At 45.7% G+C, this 23,663-nt stretch overlaps 2 protein-coding genes across 8 annotated transcripts in view; both read left to right on the top strand.

The window, feature by feature from the left end:
- Positions 1 to 23,663, top strand: part of GLB1 (galactosidase beta 1) — a 93,618-nt gene that overhangs the window by 2,193 nt on the left and 67,762 nt on the right. For all 7 annotated transcript variants that reach the window (XR_014250498.1, XR_014250499.1, XR_014250500.1 and 4 more), the window contains exon 2: positions 21,195 to 21,364. Coding sequence is in view for 3 of the 7 variants with exons in the window: in XM_082411858.1 (XP_082267984.1) it covers positions 21,195 to 21,364 (170 nt within the window). In the remaining 4 variants the exon portion in view is untranslated. The remainder of the gene's footprint in view (positions 1 to 21,194; positions 21,365 to 23,663) is intronic.
- TMPPE (transmembrane protein with metallophosphoesterase domain) lies at positions 133 to 14,083 on the top strand. The gene has a single exon (XM_082411867.1). The coding sequence runs from the start codon at positions 231 to 233 to the stop codon at positions 1,572 to 1,574; it is 1,344 nt and encodes a 447-aa protein (XP_082267993.1). The 5' UTR covers positions 133 to 230; the 3' UTR covers positions 1,575 to 14,083.

Below are 23,663 nucleotides of genomic sequence, written 5' to 3'. Positions count from 1 at the left end.
ACTGGTATTTGAGTGGCTTGGATTCAAGGTGGGTTGGGCAGGTGTAAGTGGCCTTCAGGTTTTGACTGGGGACAAGGAAGCTCTCATATCCCACAAAGCTGACGCCGGTTCCTGGTTGCAGGCAGAGCTGACCTGGAAACCTGTCCTTGGCCACTGTCCTATCTAAGGAGCTCACCTTCCAGAGCCCGCCTGCACAGAACTGGCAGGGGACCCTCTTAGGAGCAGAGGTGATGGCGATCTTCAGGCAGCTGTCCCTGGGCGCAAAGGCCGCCCTGGCAGCCGGCACTGTCTTCGTGTCCATGGTCATCTCCCGCTCCTACCTGGCGGAGAGCCTCGAGCTCAGGGCCTGGCGGTGGCTGTTCCGCCTGCAGCTCGCCCTGTTTGCCAACTCGCTCATGCTCCTCGGTTCCCTCTACATCTGGCGAAGCACCGTCAGCAACCTCAGCCACTCCCCTGCTGCAGAGTCGGCCTGTTTCCAGCTTTGGAAGATGGCCATTGTGGCCTTCCTGGCCCTGGCCCATTCCAGTTTCTTCACCATGCTCTTTCTAGTGGCCGAGGAGCCCTATCTCTTTTCCCTGGCGGCCTACTCCTGCCTCGGGGCATACATCATCATGGTCTGCTTCCTCTGTACCCTCAGTGGCATGGAGCAGGCCTACCAGCTCCTGGCCTTGCGCGCCGGCAGGGTGGTGGGCAGCCTTGACAAGACAAGGAAGCTGGCACTCAGGCCAGCGCTGGCGGTGCTGGTGACCGCCGTGCTCAGCGTGGTAGGGCTGCTGAACGCTGCCCAGCCCCCGGCTGTGAAAACCGTGGAGGTGCCCATCCATTGGCTGCCCACCTCCATGGACAACCTCAAGATCGCGCTGCTCTCGGACATCCACTTGGGCCCCACGGTGGGCAGGACCAAGATGGAGATGTTCGTGAAGATGGTGAACACGCTGGAACCGGATGTCACAGTGATTGTGGGTGACCTGTGCGATGCCGAAGCCTCTGTCCTCCAGACGGCCGTCGCTCCTCTGGGCCAGCTTCGTTCACGCCTCGGCACCTACTTCGTCACGGGGAATCACGAGTACTACACATCAGATGTCAGCAACTGGTTTGCGCTGCTGGAATCCCTGAACGTCAAGCCCCTTCACAATCAGAACGTGAAGATTTCTGCCACCCGGGCCCAGCCTGGCGGGGGTGAGGATGATGACTGGATCTGCTTGGCCGGGGTGGACGACATCGAAGCAGACATCCTGCACTACTCTGGCCACGGCATGGATCTCGAGAAGGCTCTGGGGGGCTGCAGCCCGGACCACACCACCATCTTGCTAGCTCATCAGCCCCTGGCTGCCAAGAGAGCTCTCCAGGCTCGGCCGGATATCAACTTGATCCTTTCTGGGCACACTCACGCTGGGCAGATCTTCCCCTTGAATGTGGCAGCCTATCTCCTGAACCCCTTCTTTGCTGGTCTGTACCAAGTGGCCCAGGCTACATTTGTTTATGTGAGCCCAGGCACAGCCTACTATGGGATACCCATGCGACTGGGCAGCAGGGCGGAGATTACAGAGCTCATCCTGCAGCGGGTTCCCTGAACCCACCCCTGCCCCGTGCGCCTCCTCATTGCCCTTGCCCTCCGTCCCCGACCCTCTGCAGAGCAGGCTGCCTGCTTTATCCCCTCCAGTCTCTCCTGCCAGCACACGCTTGTCACAAGACTGGCTTGCACCGTGATCAGTGGTGGGGCTGCCTGGCAAGTCCAGGCGAGTTAACTCTATAGATGGCCATCTGCTTCTTTCTGTGCATTTGTGAGGCCCCTAAAGTCACATGTGTAGGAACAGGCATCTATTTTCCAGATGATGTGGAGTAAGCCCTCCTCCTCTGCAGAACTCATGGGGATGAACTGAATCAGGGGGTTGCTTGAAGGGGATGCCTGTGGAAAGTGGAGTAGGGAGGGGACTCTTGGTATTTTAAAAGCCTCTTTAGGACTTAAGCAGTTTTCAAAAGCATTGATCCAGAGCTTTCTGGGGAAGGGGCAGTGTGGCTAGGTAATGTGGGAGAACTGGCGAGATGGAGGCCCCTCTGGCTGCTGGAGAAGAAGGTTTTCTTTTCCCCCCTTGGTTCTATCAGAGTCACCTTTACTGAGAGCATCAGCCAAATCGGCTGGAATATAGGGCTCATCGTGTTCCAGGCCTTGAGTGATGCTGTCTGATTGGCTGTGCTCCTGGGCCTTTGGGGTTGGGGGTGGGGTGGAAGGATGGGAACACTGGTAGGTGAATGAAGGTCATAGTGCTGCTGCCTAGGAATTCAGAGGGTGTTTGCCAAACTTGGCTCCTTTTATACAACACCTGGATGAGGTGATTAGGGGCAGGCGACTTTCCCCAGCTGAGAGATGAGGGAACCGAGGCAAAGGGAGGTAGAGCACTGACAGCAGCACAAGGGTTATGGGAGATGCCCGCTGGAAGCCCGGTGTTCTGCCTCCCAGGACCAGTGTTCTTCCCACTGCCTGATGGTAAGTAGCTGTACCCTGACAGGCGAGGACAGTGTTCAAACACAAGTAACACTGTAACGAGAACAAGCAAGGGCCTATAACCTGATGCCCTTTTGAAGTGGTCTGCTTGAGGCCGATTTCAGTTCACAGTAACTATGTGAGCCAGACGCGGAAGGGGGTCAGCCAATTTCAGTGTAGGATGGCTGTTAGCCTGGAGGGACAGTCAGGAAACTGGAGTGCACACCCTCCACCCCAGGTTTGGGTCAGAAACGGAGGTTCTCTCTCTACCGGTAGGGAGGTTGAGGCTTGCATGGCGAGTGGCAGGGCACTGAGCTCCCGCGGGCCCCAAGGCCTTCCCTCCCTGGGACCCCTGGCTCTGGGATGCTGGGCTGTCCTTCCTGCTGGTGGCTCACTGCCCCCCTTCCCCCCCACCAGCCTGACCCCATCAGAGCTGTCCTAGCGCTCTGGCCACAGAACCAGATGGCCATCCCTGAGCTGGACCCTCAGAGAAAGAGGCAGGGGTTACCGTGTCTGGAGCAGCCCCACCCTCTCTGGCCGGCCTCTGTGCCAGAGGTAGGATACCCTTTGACCCTGGGGTAGCAATAAGGCCAGATAGACAAGGCCTCACTGAGAATCTTTCTGCAACAGGGAACTCTGACTGGAGGGCCTCACCCTCCTGTTCTCTTGTCAGGCAGCATCGGGCAAATGACCTCACTGAGCCTTGGTTTCCCTCACCCTGAAATGGGGATAATTATCATATCTACCTCAAGATTGTTTTGCAGGGAGGGTATTAAGATATGGCGCAGAAGTTGCTTGTGGCTCAGTCACAAGGAAGCACTTGATGTTGCTAAATTTTAAACATCCCGTGGGGCCTGCAAAGGGGCTGTGTTGGTCACAGGTGCACAGATAATTTATGGAGCTGCCAATCCTGGGGAACAGGAGTGGGTACCATGCCGCCTGCCGCTGGGGCCCAGTGATTTGTCACAGCAGCAACTGCTGGGGTTGCTTTCCTCTGTCTCTTGCCTGTGTTATTGTCTCCCTGTGCACACTCAGCCTGGCCAGGGCGAGTCTCTCCATTTTCCCCCTTGTCCTCTTGGATAGTGGAACCCTGGGGGCTCCTGGAGACCACCTTTCTTGTTTCCAGGCAACCAAAATATTGACAGCGGGTCTTCCAGTCAAGTTTAAAATGTATCTTTGAGTTGAGATTTCAGTGGTTTCCTTATTATTTACCCCCTCGTGTTTAATCATCCTTACAGCCAGGAATAAGTTTGGAGAAAAACTTATCCAGAACCAAGGAAAGGACCCTGGAGAGCCTTTCTTTTAACACATTTTGCGGATGGTGGGGTTATAGGAGGAGGAAGTGCTTTGCCAAGGGCAGCGCCCAGCTCAGCTCAAGTTTCCTGACTGCCTTCTCGGTGGCATCACTCAAGCTCCCCACCTCAGGAAGGTCACTTCCAGACCTTCTCACTTTCTCGTGCCCTGACCCCAGTTGGGATCACCCCCAGTCTACACTAGTTCTGCCATTTGTCTTCCACCTTATGGTGCAACAGGTCGTGTGTGTCTCCTGCTTTACCAAGTATTATTTCACTGGTTTCTTGATTTGGGATCTTTCTCATCAGTGCCCTGAGCTGGATGGAATTCGCTTCCATCAGTCCTGCTTTTCATCTTGCACCTTCTTGTCTCTTCTCTTTCCCTGAGTGCCAGCATTTTTCGGTCTTGAGCACCTGTCATCCCTGCTCTGAAGTCCTTGCTTGACTGATTCCTCTCTTAACAGAAACAAGACAGGTCCATCTTCTGTGCCCAAGGAATAGTCAGCAGCACCTTCTCACACTTGGTTTGTGTTTCATGACGTGGTGGAAGTTTTCCCAGCACAAATTTCTCCATTTGTGTCCAGATATGGTCCTGGTGGGCTGCTCTCCACGGCCCCCTTGGTACCTCTGTTCCCTGTTCTTCACTCATTTACCTTCTTTGATTTGTTTATTTATTGCCGGGGGAGGTGGTGAGAAACATTTACTTGAAGCTTGAAAATGCTTTCAATTTCATTCTAGTTTCTTTTTAAAAATCTGTTAAATGCAAGGTAAAATGAAACATAAAGCTTTCTAAAAATTAACAATAGCCTGTGTACTGTGATACTATTGTTATAAAACCTCAATACATTAATCCTACTGCCATTCATTCCAAACATCCATCCGTCCAACCATCCTTTTTTCCCCTTATTTTGTTTGTTCTTTTGAAAAGCTTTTTATTGTGAAAATTTGGAAGTATTCACAAACTAGAGAGAGCAGCAACAGAATCCCCATCACCCAGCTTCAACATTTGTGACTGTTCTACTGTTCTTTCTCATCTACCCCAGCCCTACACTCTTTCTTTTTTGTCTGGAGTATATTAAGGCAAATCTTAGAAAATATAATTTCACCCTCAAATGCTTCAGTATGAATCCTTTTAAAAAAAGCATATCCATAATGCTGTTATAGCCGATGAAATTCACAGTAATTCTTTAATATCATCTTATACCTAGTTAGGAGACTTAGGGCTAGAAGTTAGGTTTTCTACCTCTTAATAAAAGTATTTTTTCCACTGTCTGAGGATTAGGTGGCTGTATCGATTACAGGTAAGTATAGGATTCAAATGCAGTTAACTGTGTAAAGAGTTAGTTTTCAGTTTTTCCTGATTATCTCAATTGTCTTTTTTGTGTGTGTGATAGAAAAACACATAGCATGGAATTTATCATCTTAGTGATTTTTTTTAAAATTATTTATTTATTTATTTATGGCTGTGTTGGGTCTTCGTTTCTGTGCGGGGGCTTTCTCTAGTTGCGGCAAGCGGGGGCCACTCTTGATTGTGGTGCACAGGCCTCTCACTATTGCAGCCTCTCTTGTTGCGGAGCACAGGCTCCAGACGCGCAGGCTCAGTAATTGTGGCTCGCGGGCCTAGTTGCTCTGCGGCATGTGGGATCTTCCCAGACCAGGGCTCGAACCAGTGTCCCCTGCATTGGCAGGCAGATTCTCAACCACTGCGCCACCAGGGAAGCCCATCTTAGTGATTTTTAAGTGTACAGTTCAATGGCGTTAAGTGTATTCACATTGATGTACAACAGATCTCCAGAGCTTTTTCATCTTGCAAATGTAAAACTCTATACCCATTAAACAACAACTCCCCTACCCACCCCCAGCCCCTGGTAACCACTACTTTACATTCTGTTTCTATGAATCTGACTACTCTGGGTACTTCATACAAGTGGAATTATATATTATTTGCCTTTTGTGGCTGGATTATTTCACTTAGCATAATGTCCTCAGTGTTCATCCACATTGTAGCATGTAACAAGACTTCCTTCCTTTTTAAGGCTGAATAATATTCCATTGCATGTATATACCACATTTTGTTTATTCATTCATCCATCAGTGGACATTTGGGTTGCTTTCACCTCTTGCCTATTGTGAATAGTGCTGCTGTGAACATGGGTGTGCAAATATCTCTTTGAGACCCTGCTGTCTATTCTTTTGGATATATACCCAGAAGTGGGATTGCTGGATCATATAGTAGTTCTATTTTTCATTTTTTGAGGAAACTGTATACTCTTTTCCATAGCAGTTGGACCACTTTATAATCCCACCAGCAGTACACAAGTGTTCCAGTTTCTCTATATCCTTACCAAATCTTACCTTCCATTTTTTTGTTTGTTTTAATAAATTTATTTATTTATTTATTTATTTATGGCTACACTGGGTCTCTGCTCTGTGCGGGCTTTCTCTAGTTGCAGCGAGGGGTGGCTACTCTTCGTTGCGGTGCACGGGCTTCTCATTGCAGTGGCTTCTCTTGTTGCGGAGCACGGGCTCTAGGCGCGCGGCTCAGTAGTTGTGGCTCGTGGGCTGTAGAGTACAGGCTCAGTAGTTGTGGCGCATGGGCTTAGTTGCTCCGTGGCATGTGGGATCTTCCTGGACTGGGGATCGAACCCGTGTCCCCTGTATTGACAGGCAGATTCTTTTTTTTTTTTTTTTAATTTATTTTTGGTTTCATTGGGTCTTTGTTGCTGTGCGCGGGCTTTCTCTAGTTGTGGCAAGCGGGGCTTCTCTTGTTGCGGAGCACGAGCTCTAGGCACTCAGGCTTCAGTAGTTGTGGCACGCGGGCTCAGTAGTTGTGGCTCCCAGGCTCTAGAGCACAGGCTCAGTAGTTGTGGTGCATGGGCTTAGTTGCTCCGCGGCATGTGGAATCTTCCCGGACCAGGGCTCAAACCCGTGTCCCCTGCGTTGGCAGGCAGATTCTTAACCACTGCACCACCAGGGAAGTCCCTGTTTGTTTTTGATAGTCATGTGAGATGATAACTTATTGTGGTGTCGATTTGCATTTCTCTGATGATTAGTGATGTTGAGCATCTTTTCATATGCTTGTTGGCTATTTGTATACCATCTTTGGAAGAATGTCTATTCAGGTCTTTTGCCCATTTTAAAATCATATTATTTGATTTTTTTTGTTGTTGAGTTGTAGGTCTTTATTATTCTGGATATTAACTGCTTATCAGATATATGATTTGCAATTATTATCTCCCATTCCATAGATTGACTTTTCACTGTATTGATTGTATCTCTTGATGCGAAAAAGTTTTTTATATTGATTGTGTCCCTTGATGCGAAAAAGTTTTTTAAGTTTTATGTTCCATTTGTCTATTTTTGCTTTTGTTGCCTGTGCTTTTGGTGTCATATCCAAACAGTCACTGCTAAGCCCAATATCATAAAGCTTTCCCCCTATGTTTTCTTCAAGGAGTTTTAAATTTTGGGTTTTATGTTTTGGTCTTTGATCCATTTTGAGTTATTTTTGTATATGGTGTAAAGTAAGGATCCAACTTCATTCTTCTGCATGTGGATATCCAGTTTTCCCAACACTTTTTGTTTAAGAGACTGTCCTTTCCCCATTGAGTGGTCTTGGCACCCTTATTGATGACCATGTGAGCATTTGCGTGACAGTTTATTTTCAGGCCCCTCTATTCTATTCCATTGGTGTATTTGTCTGTCTTTATATCAGTAACTCATTGTTTTTATTACAGTAGTTTTGAAATCAGGAAGTGTGAGTCTCCCAACTTTGTTCTTCTTTGCCAAAATTGTTTTAGCTACTGAGGGTTCCTTGAAATTCTGGATGAATTTTAGGATGAATTTTTCTATTTCTGTAAAGAATGCTGTTGGGGTTTTGATAGAGATTACATTGACTCTGTAGATCACATTGGGTAATATGGACATCTTAACAATACTGAGTATTTCGATCCATTAACATGGGATGTCTTTCCATTTATTTGTGTCTTTTTAAATCTCAGCAGTGTTTTGTAGTTTTCAGTGTATGAGTCTTTCACCTCCTTGGTTAGGTTTATTCCCAAGTATTTTATTCTTTTTGATGCTATTATAATTGGAATTGCTTAATTCCCTTCTTGGATTGTTCATTGTCAGTGTATAGAAATGCAACTGATTTTTGTATGTTGATTTTGTATCCTGCAACTTTGTTGAATTCATTTATTAGTTCTAACAATTTTGCATGTGTGTGTGTGTGTGTGTGTGTGTGTGTGTGCGCGTGTGATATCTTTAGGGTGTTCTACATATAAGATCATGTCATCTGTGAGATAATTTTACTTCTTCCTTTCAAATTGAATGTTTTTTGTTTCTTTTTCTTGCTTGTTGCTCTGGCTAGGACTTCCAATAGTATGTTGAATAGAAGCGGTGAGAGCGAGCATCCTTGCCTTGTTCCTGATCATGGAAGAAAAGCTTGCAGTCTTTCACATTGAGTATGATGTTAACTGTTGGTTTTCATATATGGCCTTCATTGTGTTGAGGTAATTTTCTTCTATTCATAGTTTGTTAAGTGTTTTATCATAAAAAGTTGTGGAATCTTACCAAATAAATTTCTGCCTCAATTGAAATGATCATGTTTTTGTCCTTCATTCTGTTAATGTGCATTCCATTGATTGATTTTCATACATTGAATCATTCTTGCACTCCGAATCTCACTTGGTCATGATGTATAATCCTCTTAAAGAGTTGTTGAGGGAATTCCCTGGTGGTCTAGTGGTTAGGACTCAGTGCTTTTACTGCCAAGGGCGCGGGTTCCATCCCTTGTCAAGGAACTAAAATCCCACAAGCCATGCAGCGTGGCCAAAAAAAAAAAAAAAAAAAAAGTTGTTGAATTTAGTTTGCTGATATTTGTTGAGAATTTCTGCATCAGTATTAATCAGGAATATTGATATTGGCTTGCAGTTTTCTTTTTTTGTTATGTCCTGTCTGGCGTTGGTGTTAGGGTTCTGTTGTTCTCATAGGATGAGCTTAGAAGTGTTCCCTCCTCTTTAATTTTTTGGAAGAGTTTCAGGAGGATTGATGTTAGTTCTTCTTTAAATGTTTGGTAGAATTCTCTAGCTAAAGCCATCTGGTCCTTTGTTTTTCTTTGAGATTTTCAATTACTGATTCAATCTTCTTACTAGTTATTGGTCTGTTGAAATTTTCTATTTCTTCATGATTCAGTCTTGGTAGGTTGTATGTTTCTAGACATTTATCTGTTTCTTTAGGTTTCGCAATTTATAGGTATACAATTGTTCATAGTAGTCTCATAATCCTTTTTTTGTGTGTGTGCCATCAGTTGTAATATCTTCTCTTTCATTTCTGATTTTGAGTCTTCTCTCTTTTTTTCTTAGTTAATCTAGCTAAAGATTTATCAGTTTTGTTGACCTTTTCAAAAAATGAACTCTTACTCTCATTGATTTTTTTTCTATTCTCTATTTCACTTAATCCCTGCTCTAATTTTCATTATTTCCTCCCTTCTGCTAGCTTTAGGTTTAGTTTTTTTCTTTGATTTCTTGAGGAATTGTGTCACTTCACAGTTCTTTTGTTTGAATCAGGATCTAAAAACAAGGTCCATATATTGCATGTGATATATTTCTTAAGTCTCTCTAAGTCTATAAGATACCCTCTCTTCTTATTTTGTGCCATTTATTTGTTCAAGTTATCTGGATATTATATCTTGGTATTTCCTACATTTTGGATTTGTAGTGGTGTTTGACATGTACTATCCTTCATATTTTCTGTAAACTGGTAGAGGTGGACATCTATTAAAGTTAGAGCTAGAAGCTAGAGAGATTCATGTTCAACTTTTCTCCTTTTTTGGTAGGAAGACTTCATTGCTTTCAGTGATGCTGAGATTGACCAGGTGTTGTCAGCTTGGCTCCTCCACTAGAAAGTTCCACATCATCTTTTCATCTAATGTTTCAGCAGTCATTGATAATTGTTGCCTAAAGTCATTAGTCCAGCAGGGATTGTAAAATGGTGATTTTTTTTAAAGTTTGATACATTTAATACAGAATTTAGTAGGCCAGAGTACTAAATAGACTTTCTAGGAGTAATTAGTTGGCTTTTATCTATTCAAGAGACAATGGAAACTTCTTTTACCTCAGTTCTGAATTTTGAAGGCGTTTTTGTGGCACTTAGAAGTATAATCCTGGGAATTCACTGGCGGTCCAGTGGTTAAGACTCTGCACTCTTGCTGCCGAGGGCCTGGGTTCAATCCCTGCTTGGGGAACTAAGATCCCACAAGCCACACGGTGCGGCGAAAAAAGAAAAAGAAGTGTAATTCTGCCTTCAGCCCCCAAAACGATGATTTTTAATCTCATTTCTTCTGCATTTACTAGCTGTGGTTCTTCTACAAAGAATTCTCTTCATCAATTGTTTGGTTATTCTGAAAAAGTCTGTAGCAAAGGCAAGATGGATGCTGGATTCTTCCTCTTTATTCATCAGTTTTCAGAATAATGAGTTGATACCCCAGCAAACTTCAGGGATGACCAATAAGCTTTTCTTTTAGGTGGGAAGGAGTATTATGAATTTGGCTATTTTTGCATATCTGACGTGTTTCAATCTAACGAAATGATAAATCTTTTAATGCTCAAAATATCCCATTTTGAGCCAGTTGGAACTCCTTCAAATTGGCTTCTACGTCATTTTGTGTGGCCCTAATAGTTGTTGATTGTTTTAGGCTTATTTTGTATATATTCTACCCCAGACTTGGATTAAGTAATTTCTTAAGGAGCCCTGGTTCCTTTTTGTGGGAAATATTTAGACACCATAATTTAAGTGCTAGAGGAGCTAAGTGCTACTGGCTAGTGTCATTTCTTAGCTGTTTCTGTGGCTATTGCAGGGAAATAAATATTTTTTTAGAAAGAGAAAAAATTTTAAGTTACATTATTTTTTGGAGCAGTTTTAGGTTCATAGCAAAATTGAGTGGACGGTAGAGATTTCCTGATTGCAGGGCTTTTACTTAACTTTCTTTGATTTTATGTTTGTTTCTATTTTATACTGAAATTTTTGGTTCCTAACAACCCGATGTAATTACTTAGTTATCCTGTTATGTATTTTATAGATTCAAAATAGTAATGAAATATTATTAATAGGATGAAATCTACCAGCTGCAGGTTTATTTGTTTTAATGCAGTTCAAGATGTATTTTTATCCTTAGCCTAAATATAGTCAAAATACTATTTCAAATTCACTTGAAATGATTCTTTCCTCTATGGACAGTTAGGTCTGTTTTTCACTTTTAAGAATTATTTTATATTTTTAAATTTATTTTTTTAAAACTGTGTACTTACCTTTTCTCTGAGATGAGGGAGCAGAATTAAATCTGTAAATGTCTGTGAGTCCTGGAGGATAGGGAACTGATCCTCAACTGTGCTCATTTCTCCTCCATTCTGCCATTTCCCCTTCCTCTTCCATTGAAAGTTGTACTCTTTATCCACAGTCTTTTGGAATGCTGAACAAAAATCTTCTTGGAACAAGACAGGCATAAGTAAATAAAATTAATAAATCTATAAGCCATAGCAGATCATTCACAAATTCCTCCAGATCCATATTGATTATCACCATTCATTCCCTGTGGTGGTTTTTCTTCTACAGCCTGTCTGATGTAATGGTGCTTCCATGACATTTGATGTTTGAAAGCCTCTAGCTCTGGCATTATCAATGTGTGTTTTATAGCTGTCTGCAATATTCCTTCTCTTTCTCTTTGTTCTGTGAACTGAGGGATCTGGGAAGCCCATGTGTGTAAACACCCCTCCACCCCTGTCTTCTCCCCTTCTCTTAATCCCTTTTCCCTCAACACTAGGGTGCTAGCAGCCTGGGATGGTTGGGTCTCTGTCACCCTGGAGCTGAGCAGCTCATGTCAGGAATTCTCCAGGCTCTTGGGCCTCTGGGGTGAGTTGAGAAGGTATGTAGGGTGCTGGGGATGGAGGTCCATGGAATAGGTGCTTACCTGAGTTATTATGAGAGACTTGCAGACGTTAGCATCTTCACGTAATCGGCATGACACATAACCTGTGATAGCACTGAGCTCCTTTTATTTCTTTATTCAGGTTGAGGAATGTGCACAAATAATGCAAATATAATTATTTTTAGTCCTGAGGATTAGGCAACTTGAGGCATGTTCACATTACCTGGTGATGTAAATACCAATGTTACATTGAATTTTTTTTAAAGAAAGGCTTATTCACCACTGAAATAATCTAAACAGTATCATTAACTTTAAAAATGTTGTATTGGACAGCATTAGTTACCTGATATGTATTTGGTCTGGGGTTATTTCATTTGTACTGTGGTCTTTTTTCTCCAGTGTTATATGCATTATGTACAATACATTGGTTGGGGGTGGGGGCACGGCTTGGAAAGCTGTGGGCTTTGACTTGTTTGGAATTGCTTTTTATTCTGTAAGTTCTGTGACCTCATGCACTGTACATATTGATGCTAACACACCCGAGCCCATGTGAAATAAAACTGTGGCTCTTCAGTATTTGGTTCCAATGCGAATTAATTAAAAAGGGGTTGGGGGAGTAGGTGTCCAGTAGTTAAGAATCCGCCTGCCAATGCAGAGGACATGGGTTCCATCCCTGGTTGGGGAAGATCCCACAAGAGAAGCCACCGCAATGAGAAGCCCGCACGCTGCAATGAAGAGTAGCCCCCGCTCGCCACAACTGGAGAAAGCCCGCGTGCAGCAACGAAGACCCAGTGCAGCCAGAAAAAAGGGGGTGGAATTTGCACACAGGACAAATTTTCCATTATATGTATTTGGGGGAATAAACTCTGAAGGCAGCTTTCCCTCTTTTCTCCTCCCCCCACATTTCTCGATGGCCCTACTTCCATGAGTGGTGCCACAGCTCAGAGATTAAGGAAGCTGGCTCTTTTAGGCTGGGTCCTCTCAGGTCCTTCAACCTTGAAAGGGGTCACTTTGGAGCCATGAAGTGGATTTTCCCTGTTTACCTTGGCCATCACAGTCACCAGTTAGAGGCTGTCTCGTAGGTGATGCTGCTTCTGCATCTTCTGTTATCATCCCCTCTGCTGCTTTTCTAAACTTCCGTTTCAGAGACTTGTCACCGCTCCCCAGGTCCAAGTAACATGCTGTTGTTTGTATATCAGACCAGTGTGACAGCTCAGGGAGTGTCCTGACAGTCGAGGTGTCTCATGGGAGAGAGCGGGGCAGTTACCAGGTCCCTGGAGCAGGACAAAGAATGTGTCCTGCTGTCCTGACCACTTACAAACCAACTGCTTTTGACCCTTTTTATTGATAGTTTTGAAAAGATTAGCCACAGACCAAATGCCAGAGGCTGTGTTGACTGTCCCACAGCTGCCACTGGGGCTACCACTTGGTTAAACAAGTGGTCCACCATCATCCAGCACGATCTGTTTTTGGCAGGGGCTCACCGGTGATCTGAATGGGGATGTGATGAGGATGTCCACTGAGTCTTTGTGGTGGAGGCACCAGTATCTGCAATTCCAGGAGGAACTGTGGGCTTGTTCAGATGTATCTTGGGTGGAGGTGGGCAGTGGGCAGCTCCAGGACATCTGTTTGGCCCTTCCCTCCACAGTGGCTGTTACTCATGGGGAGGCTTCTGGGGGCTGTTAAGTAAAACCATCCCAGTTTGCACTCAGAAACAGGGACATCGCCATAGGGTAGGTCCTCTGACTAGTGAGAAGGACGTGGGCCCTTTCCCGTGGCAACAAGGTGGGGATGGTGGCATTCAGGAGCCCTGGTATACATACCAGCCCAGACTGCATCCAACAGTCCTCACGAGGTCTGGGGGTGCGCTTTCCTTAGGACACAGGTGTCCTAAGTCCCGTTGGGGAAGGAATATTTACTGTGTGTACTTAGGGTGGCATCACAGGGCCCTTCCTCAAGGGGATCCATCCAATCCTTCCTTCCATCAGTTGGTTGTTTGTTGTAGAACCGCCTCAGAGCTGGGAACCAGATGAAGGAGTCATGATTTTCCACTGCAGGGGCTGACCTCAGCCTTTTGCTCACGAGTGATTGATTTTTTTCTTGCGAGACACATCAAGCAGCACCCTCACTGGTTGGCCAACCATCTCACCCTCTAGGAATGCTGTGGTTTCTGAGCCCTTGCCTGAGGTCACCTCTGTCAACACGCCCCAGCTGCCACTCTGGCCTAGCTGGTTGTGGTGGTGATTATGTCCATCTGCGTCTGGCAGTTAAGTGGTACCTCTTTGGTTATGCCAGGATCTCATCACCCTCGAAGACACGAGGGAGCATCTTCTGTCATCCCCTGCCCACAGAGCACAGCCCTCAGGGGACTTCTGGAGGACACCAGGACCCTCCTCACTGCTGTGTTCCTTACTGAAGGGTGTGTTCTCTGGCCAGTCCTGGGGAGTGTAGTCAGATGTTGGGGTGTCTGGTCACCATTTTTACTTCCTCACTTCTTGGAGCCATCTCATACCTTCCTCAGGATTCCATGGCAGTCCGGGCACCTCCACCTCATTTCCTGTAAGTCAATATCATGTCCAAGTTCCAAGCAACTGGGTTCCAACAGCACAGGGACTGGGTTGGGCACCTTTACCAAGATGATAGCTCACACATGGGAGAACACACCATGTCCATACACTCCCCTCTATCTGCCTTGTGTTCTGCCCCCTCAAGATCCCCTCCCAGTGTCCCCCCTCCCCCTCCCCGATTAAGTCCTGGCCTTATCTTTCTGGCAGGAGATGTAGGTCTCTTTAAACATTGCCATGGAAGCCTCTGGCATTCACAGAATGCCCTGAGTGGATGGCTGATTTGAGCCTGTCAACCAGTCTCTTTCTTCAAAGCTTCCAATCTGTTAGTAAAAACCAGCCAACCTCACAATCCTTATAATTACCAGCACCCACCCCTCAGCCCCATTCCACGGGTAGAGCTAATGCAGATGCCAACTCCCCCCTCCCCCCGCCCATGCCCCCTCCCAGTCCTGCACAGGTGAGGGCCTTATCGTGTGTGTTTGCATACCATGGGCCGTCGCCACCCACTTAGCACCAGTGTGGGTTCTTACTGCTGTTTGACGCACAGGAAATGAGAAATCCAGGTATTGACTCACATCCTGAGGATCTGCTGTTTAGGACAGTTCTGGTACCAAGTGTCTTAATTTGGGTTCCTTTAGAAGTAAAACATGAAACCAGGCCTGGAGTGCAGGTGATCTGGGAAGCGGTCCAAGAGGGACAGATTCTCACTCTGGGCAACAGGACCGTGATTCTGCCAAGGTCTCCTGGAGAGCAGACGCAACATCTCCCGAATTGCCTGCCTAAAAGAGGAGGGTGCAGTTATCCACTCCCACTGGTTGAGGGCTGCTCCGAGGTGCGTGGACTCCCCGCGACACCTGGGTTCCTAGGTGAGCAGGTGCCCATGGCGTGTGGGTGGGAAGACACAAAGACTTGACGGGTGAGCTTGAGATGAGACGCTGTCAGCACACTGTACACTGAACTCGCGCGGGACTATCCGCAGGAGCTGACATAGGTGTGTTTTTTTGAGGTTTCGTTTTTTTTGTTTGTTTTTTAAATTTTTTGGCCGCACCTCGCAGCATGCGGGATCTTAGTTCCCCGACCAGGGATGGAACCCGCGCCCCCTGCAGTGAAAGTGCGGAGTCAACCACTGGACCGCCAGGAAGTCCCCAGGTGTGTTTTAAAAAACACCCCTTGACCTTCTCTTTATTCTGTCTCAGAGATCTTACCACAGTGGCAAGAATAAGTCATTACTCTCAGGATGTACATAATATTTCATCATGTGTGTGTATGTACATTCATATGCAATACACATACCATAGAAACCGTAATTTATTTCATCAGTCCACTTTTTTTTTTTAATTAATTTATTATTTGTTTATTATTTCTTTTTGGCTGTGTTGGGCCCTCGTTTCTGTGCGAGGGCTTTCCCCAGTTGCAGCAAGCGGGGGCCGCTCTTCATGGCGATGCGCGGGCCTCTCACTATCGCGGCCTCTCTTGTTGCGGAGCACAGGCTCCAGACGCGCAGGCTCAGTAGTTGTGGCTCACGGGCCCAGTTGCTCCGCGGCATGTGGGATCTTCCCAGACCAGGGTTCGAGCCCGTGTCCCCTGCATTGGCAGGCAGATTCTCAACCACTGCGCCACCAGGGAAGCCCCATCAGTCCACTTTTTAAGTTTAATCTTTTTCCAATTTCATTGAGAAATAATTGGCATACATCACTGGATAAATTTAAGGCAAACAGCGTGATTTATTTACATTTTGTGAAATGATTACCACAGTAGGTTCAGCTAACACCCATCTTCTCATACAGATAAAATAAAAAGGAAAGAAAGAAAGAAGAAAGGAAAAAATTTTTTTCTCCTTATGATGAGAACTCTTAGGATCTACTCTCTTAACAGCTTTCCTGTATATCCTACAGCAGTGTTAGCTATAGTCGTCATGTTGTACATTACATCCATGGTATTTATTTATCTGATAACCGGAAGTTTGTGCCTCTTTTTTTTTTTTTTTGGCCGTGCCACGCAGCATGTGGTATCTTAGTGCCCCCACCAGGGATTGAACCTGCACCCCCTGCAGTGGGAGCGCAGAGTCTTAACCACTAGACCGTCAGTGAAGTCCCTGGAAGTTTGTGCCTTTTGACCACCTTTCTCCAATTCTCCCTGCCCCTGACTTTTTAATTTGTGTCAACATTTTACTAGGAAAAATTTTCACACATAAAAATTGAGAGTTGAAAACATTTTATACTCACCTTTCAAATTCTACCATTAACACTTAACTACTATTAATCCATCCCTCCATCCATCAATCCATCTTATTTTTGGGATGCGTTTCAGAGTAAGTTGCAGACATCAGTGTACTTCCCCTCAAATACATCAGCATATAAATCATTAATTAGAGGTCAATATTTGTTTATATGCCTTTTTTTCCCTCTTAAGGTTAACTTTACATACAATGAAATGCACAAATCTTAAGTGCACCGTTTGATGAGTTTTGGCAAATGCATATATCTGGTAATCCAAAACCCTGATTCAGCCCTAGAACATTACCCTTGCCCCCAGAAAGTTCCCTCATATTCCTTCCCAAGCATTGTTATTTTCTAACAATACTCTATTTTGGTTTTTTTTTTTTTTTTTTTTTTTTTTAAATTTTTTTTGTTTTTAGTCATTTTATTTTTATTTATTTATTATTTATTTTTGGCTGTGTTGGGTCTTCGTTTCTGTGCAAGGGCTTTCTCTAGTTGTGGCAAGCGGGGGCCACTCTTCATCGCGGTGCGCAGGCCTCTCACTATCGCGGCCTCTCTTGTTGCAGAGCACAGGCTCCAGACGCGCAGGCTCAGTAATTGTGGCTCATGGGCCCAGCTGCCCCGCGGCATGTGGGATCTTCCCAGACCAGTGGGATCTTCCCAGACCAGGGCTCGAACCCGTGTCCCCTGCATTGGCAGGCAGATTCTCAACCGCTGCGCCACCAGGGAAGCCCTCTATTTTGTTTTAATACCATCAGCTTTTCAGAGAAACTCCATCACTGGACTTCTAGAATGTCCCCCATTTCAGGCTTGGCTTATTGCTTCCTTGTGTTGTAGTTAGATTTGGGTTCAGCAGAGATTTAAGTTCCACAATGAGCACTGCTTCGAGGAGAGGCTGTGTTCTTCCTCCTGAATCAAAACATGGGAGTGACGTCTGCTTGCTCCATTTTTATGAGGTTGACGCTGAGCAGGGATCACGGAGAATCTGCCTGATCCCTTCTTTATAAAATTCCATCAACCTTGCTGATGGTTTTAGCATCCATTGATGATTATAGCTTAAATCCATTATTTCACTAAGTGTTCAGAAAAGGGTGTTTTTCAGATTCTGTTATTCCATCTGCATTTATTAGCTGGAATTCTGTGAAGAGTTTTCCATTGTCAGCTTTTTGGTTACCCCAAAATAGTTTTCATGTGAAAGGGAAAGAACCTTTTAGAGTACGGGCAATCTCCAAAGGTGACCGATTAATTCTTTTTTCCCCCTCTGTGTATCATTATGAACTCAGGTGTTAATAGCTTTGCAGCCTTCCCCCACCCCCGCCCCCAGGTCATATGTCTCTTAGGTTTCTCTCTCTTTAAAAAAAAAAAAATGCTCAAATTTTTCTACCTGAGGCCAATGGGAGCCTCTTCAGGTTAGTCCCCGTGTTCATCCTGCATCTAACCAACCCCTCCCCCAACCCCCCGCCCCCTGGTCCTGTGGGTTCCATCTCCTGCCTGCTGCCCACCTTGCTGCCACCCACCATCGTCCATGACTCTGCTTCCTTTATTGCCATTTCAGGAAAAGACCACAGTGCCAAATATTTGAAAACATGTCTGATCCTATCATTCTTCTGTTTAAGTTGCTCTCTATAGCTCTTGGCATAAAGTCCAGGCCCTTGAACATGGACTTCAGGGCTCATTCAGTCTGGCCCCTGCCTGTCTCCCCTGTTTCAGCTGCCACCATGCTTTATCTATGTTGAGGTTCCATTGCTCCTTCCCTGCATCCTGTGCCCCCTCTACCAGGGCTCACAGTTTCCTCTGCCTGTGTCGCCCATCCCCTTGGCTAACTCTTCCTCATCCTGGGGCTCAGCTTAGACTGATTATTCTTAACTCTGGCTGTACATTACACCCTCTGGGCAGTTTTAAGAAATACCAATGCCTGGGCTCCACCCAAGATCAATTAACATCTGAATGTCTGGGCAATGAGGCTTGACTTTGCTATTTTTAAAAGCTTGCGCAGGGGCTTCCCTGGTGGCGCAGTGGTTGAGAATCTGCCTGCCAATGCAGGGGACACGGGTTCAAGCCCTGGTCCGGGAAGATCCCACATGCCGCGGAGCAACTAAGTCCGTGAGCCACAACGAAGACCCAACACAGCCATAAATAAATTAAAAAAGAAAAAAAAAAGCCTGCGCAGGTGATTCTGATGTGTGGCCAAGGTTGAGAACCACAGTTTGGGGTGTTCCTTCCCCCGGGAAACTTGTCCCCCAGGCCTGGGTTACATGCCATTTATTACTGCAGCTTTCTGCTCTAATCCTGTCCCCCCATCCCCCCAGCTTTACTCAGATATAATTGATGAATAATGCTGTGTACGTTGAAGGTGTACAACCTGGTGGTTTTATCCTCATTTTACTATGTAGGCCTCACTATGTCAACCCTTGGGTTTCTTCCTCGCTAGACAGAAGCTTCATGTGGTCTGTGGCTGCATCTGTGTGGTTCCCCTCTGTTATTACCCAGCACATAGTAGGTGTTTGTAATATTTGCAAGTGCTTGTTAGGTTGATGTTTGGGCTGGATTTTGAGATTGTTTGAATGCAGGGGTGCTCTGCTCTGTGGGACAAAGGCCATATTCCACCATCTGCCCAGATCGTTTCTCTCCAACCTCATCTCCTGCTTCTCCACATCCCTTCCCTTAGACAAGCGAACTCCAAACAGCCCTTTCCTTTTCCCAGTTCTGCCCGAAGTTGCTCACTCCCTTTCTACCTGTACAAACAATTTTCCCAACATATGGGCCACCTTTGAACTCAAAGAACTTGTGGGAAACCCTTATTTGACATTTAACCATATACATGCTGTGCGATGTTTTTCAAGTCATCCATTGGAGCACCTGGTATAAGAAATCATGTGAGTTTCTTGCTTTTGAGTAGCAATTAAAGCGTTGTTTGGAAATATTAAATTGACACTCTGGCCTTTTGAAAAATGATTCTTAAATTATTTGTTTATTTTTGGTTAGCTTTATTAACTCACATACAGTAAAGGTTTCCAGTTGCCCCTAAGCAGTCTCCTGGCAGCATGCAAGATCTTTAGTTCCCCGACCAGAGACTGAACCCAGGCCCCCTGCAGTGGAAGCTTGGAGTCCTAACCACTGGACCGCCAGGGAATTCCCACAGTCACAATACTTTATATTTGGATTTCAGGCCAAGTGTGATTTAGGACCCTTGCTCTCATGGATGTTTCCAGATATGGCTTCATGGGCAACCCCCAAAGCTCTCATGGACTGTGATGCTGCTATGAAAAAAAGATTAAAAAAAAAAAAAAAAAGCCTAAAGATGCACAAGGAATCTTACCAACAATGGAGGACACTAATTAAATGGTCTCTTGTAGCCCTTGTCCTGTTGGAACCTGAGATCTAGTGCTGCCTTTTTATATCCACCAGGGGGCAGTGTTCTATTCTACCTCACAGTCGGCCTCCCCTTTCAGGTCTCCCCTTTCTTTTCTTTTTCTTTTTTTTTTTTTAATTGAAAATTTTTTTTTGGCCACGCTGCACGGCATGTGGGATTTTAGTTCCCCGACCAGGGATCCAACCCAAGCCCCTGCACTGGAAGCACAGAGTCTTAACCACTGGACCACCAGGGAAGTCCCAGAGGTCTTCCCTTTCAAATCCTAGCATTTCAGCTCCTGAAGTGATCCCCAAACTGTGTTTCTCGAACTTTGATTTGACTTCTAGATATACATCTTACATCTCAACCCCACAGAGACATACATCTGTATGCAACTCTATATATGTATATATAACAAAATTTCATGAAATGGCACTTGTTTTCATAGAGAACAGACCTGTGGTTGCCAAGGGGGAGGGAGGTTGGGAGAGGGATGGATTGGGAGTCTGAGATTAGCAGATGCAAACTATTATATATAGAATGGATAAACAACAAGGTCCTACTGTGTAACACAGGGAACTCTATTCAATATCCTGTGATAAACCATAATGGAAAAGAATATGAAAAAGAATGTATATATGTGTATAACTGAATCACTTTGCTGTACAGCAGAAATTAAGACAACATTGTAAATCAACTATACTTCAATAAAATAAATTTTTAAAAAAACACTTGTCTTTACTATGCAATACACTGATATTTCTATTCTCTTTCATTAAGAAAAGTGCCAATCATCACCAAATTGAGTTCATGACCTACAAATTGGGTCGCACATATTGCCTTAGAGTTCATTTAGTCTGGCATCCTGCATATTTATGGATGAAGAGATGCAGGGTTAGAGAGGGATGCTCAGTCACTGTGGGACCCAGAGCAGCACCTAGGATACGGCTTCAGGGCTTCGGACTTCTGATCTGTTGCTTTCAGCACAACGACATTCCTGTTGAGGGACACCCAGAGCTCCGGCAGGTCACAGCCATGGGGGGCAGGGTGTGTATGTGTGTGTTCCAGCCCCAGCACACTGAGCTTTGCCACGCCTTGCGAAGAGTCCCCTGCAGCAGGGTTTTCTCTTTGGGCATGTAACTTCTGCAGCTCACCCACTGATTGTCACATTGGTGCCGGCCTCTGGAATCCTGCACGTGGCTCCTCCTTGCCCTGACTTAACAGTGGTTTGCTTTATAGCCCAGGATCAAGAACGTACACAAACTAAAAGGGTAGGGAGTCAGTTGCCACTGTTGAAGTGTCTGCTTCTGAAATGCGGAAGGCGGAAGTTCTCATGTGGTTCCGTCCTTGCTCTGTAGAACGCCTCCCAGAGGACTTTCGAGATCGATTACGGCCACAACTGCTTCCTCAAGGATGGCCAGCCCTTCCGCTACATCTCGGGAAGCATTCACTATTTCCGTGTGCCCCGTTTCTACTGGAAGGACCGGCTGCTGAAGATGAAGATGGCTGGGCTGAATACCATCCAGACGTAAGTAGGAGGGCACTGGGCTCTCACCTGGGCCTGGACACCCACACCTGGAGGGAGGGTCCAGCTGCATCTCTCGGTGCAGCTGTTTCATTGCTCAGAACGGGGAATAGCATGGTCTGGGGTCCCGGGAGAGGCTAGTCATGGGCTTGAGTGTCCCTTCTTTAGACAATTAACTACTTCTTCCAACCTTGAACTTTGTCACCAGAAATCATAAAATGGATATCAGCTTGAAAGGGCAAAGGGAAGTAACAATGGTTGAGCGTTTACTGTGTGCAGGGCACATTACATGGATGATGCCATTTCTCCAAGGTCACCCTTCTTGTCTGCAGCTGGCGAAACTGAAATTTGCCCAGGCACATGTTTTTGGACAGAGGTCCCGCTGAGATTTGAAGATAAGGGTGTTGGTAGGCAACCACAGCTCCTCTCAGCTCCTAGAGGGATATGCCTCGCTGGGTAGATTCCTGAAACCTATTTTGTCTTTGTGGTTCTGCTGGGGTGATTCTGTGGCCCAAGGTTACAGAATTTTACCCCCAAAACTATCTCTCCGTATCTCTTCTGCTGTTGTAAAGTGACTAATTGAGAAGGAAGTTGGGGTGGCTGGCCACTTTGGTTTTTGCATCGCCTATGTGGATTGCTGATAACTCTTCAAAGATAAAGGGTGAGAAAACCCAGCAGCAGATTCCTGGGACAGATAGTTAGGAAGAATCCCACTTGTTATTCTGGTTCTAGGGCCACTGGGACATGTCTGTAGTTTCAACACTAAGTTCTGGGGAACCAAGACTGTTCCAGGGAACCCTGAAACCATGGGATTGTGGAAAAAAAACACAAGCCAGGGGTCATCAAAGACACCTTTGTGATGGCAGTGGGTGACTTCATATTTAAAGTTGTGTCCCAGGGCTTCCCTGGTGGCTCAGTGGTTAAGAATCCACCTGCCAATGCAGGGGATATAGGTTCGAGCCCTGGTCCGGGAAGATCCCACATGACGCGGAGCAACTAAGCCCGTGCGCCACAACTACTGAGCCTGCGCTCCAGAGCCCACGAGCCACAACTAGTGAAGCCTGCGCGCCTAGAGCCCGTGCTCCGCAACAAGAGAAGCCACCTCAAGGAGAAGCCCACACACCACAATGAAGAGTAACCCCCGCTCGCCGCAACTAGAGAAAGCCCGCGCGCAGCAATGAAGACCCAACGCAGGGGCTTCCCTGGTGGCGCAGTGGTTGAGAATCTGCCTGCCAATGCAGGGGACACAGGTTTGAGCCCTGGTCTGGGAAGATCCCACATGCCGCGGAGCAACTAGGCCCGTGAGCCACAACTACTGAGCCTGCGTGTCTGGAGCCTGTGCCCTGCAACAAGAGAGGCCGCGGCAGTGAAAGGCCTGTGCACCGCAATGAAGAGTGGCCCCCGCTTGCCGCAACTAGAGAAAGCCCTCGCACAGAAACGAAGACCCAACACAACCAAAAATTAATTAATTAATTAATTAATTTTTTTAAAAGATAAACAATTAATTTATTAAAAAAAAAAGAGACCCAATGCAGCTAAAAATTTAATTAAAAAAAATAAAATTTAAAAAATAAATAAATAAATAAATAAGTTTGTGTCCCATGCTGCAGGCAGCCCGACGAGCTGGTCAGAATTTTATTTTATTTTTTATAAATTTATTTATTTATTTATTTTTGGTTGCATTGGGTCTTCATTGGTGCACGCGGGCTTTCTCTAGTTGTGGCGAGCGGGGGCTACTCTTCATTGTGGTGCACGGGCTCCTTCTCATTGCGGTGGCTTCTCTTGTTGCGGAGCATGGGCTCTAGGCACGCGGGCTTCAGTAGTTGTGGCACGCGGGCTCAGTAATTGTGGCACGCGGACTCTAGAGCACAGGCTCAGTAGTTGTGGCGCACAGGCCTAGTTGCTCTGCGGCATCTGGGATCTTCCCGGACCAGGGCTTGAACACGTGTCCCCTGCATTGGCAGGCGGATTCTTAACCACTGCGCCACCAGGGAAGTCCCGGAGTTTTTGTCATTTTACCTCCTTCGGGCTATTCCTGACAAAATCTTTTGTTAGGAGGACACAGGGCTTGGAGGTTTTCCCATTTTTATTGAAAAATATTTTTCAAAAAATAAGTATGCCTCTTATTACTTCAGCACAGATATTTTCATTTTTCCTAAGCCCTTACATAGGCATAAGTAATTTTTCCATAGTAGTAATTTGTGTCCATGAACTCTGTATTTTTTTTTAAGTCAAGCATTAAATAGGAATGGGCGTTCTTTGAGGGTCATACACTTAAAAGTGTTCCCCACAAGTTTGATTC

Source organism: Balaenoptera physalus (assembly GCF_965194825.1).
Source record: "Balaenoptera physalus genome assembly, chromosome: 11".
Taxonomy (NCBI): Eukaryota; Metazoa; Chordata; class Mammalia; order Artiodactyla; family Balaenopteridae; genus Balaenoptera; species Balaenoptera physalus.
The sequence above is the reverse complement of the archived record's forward strand: the minus strand, read 5'-3'. Positions and strand labels throughout refer to the sequence as shown.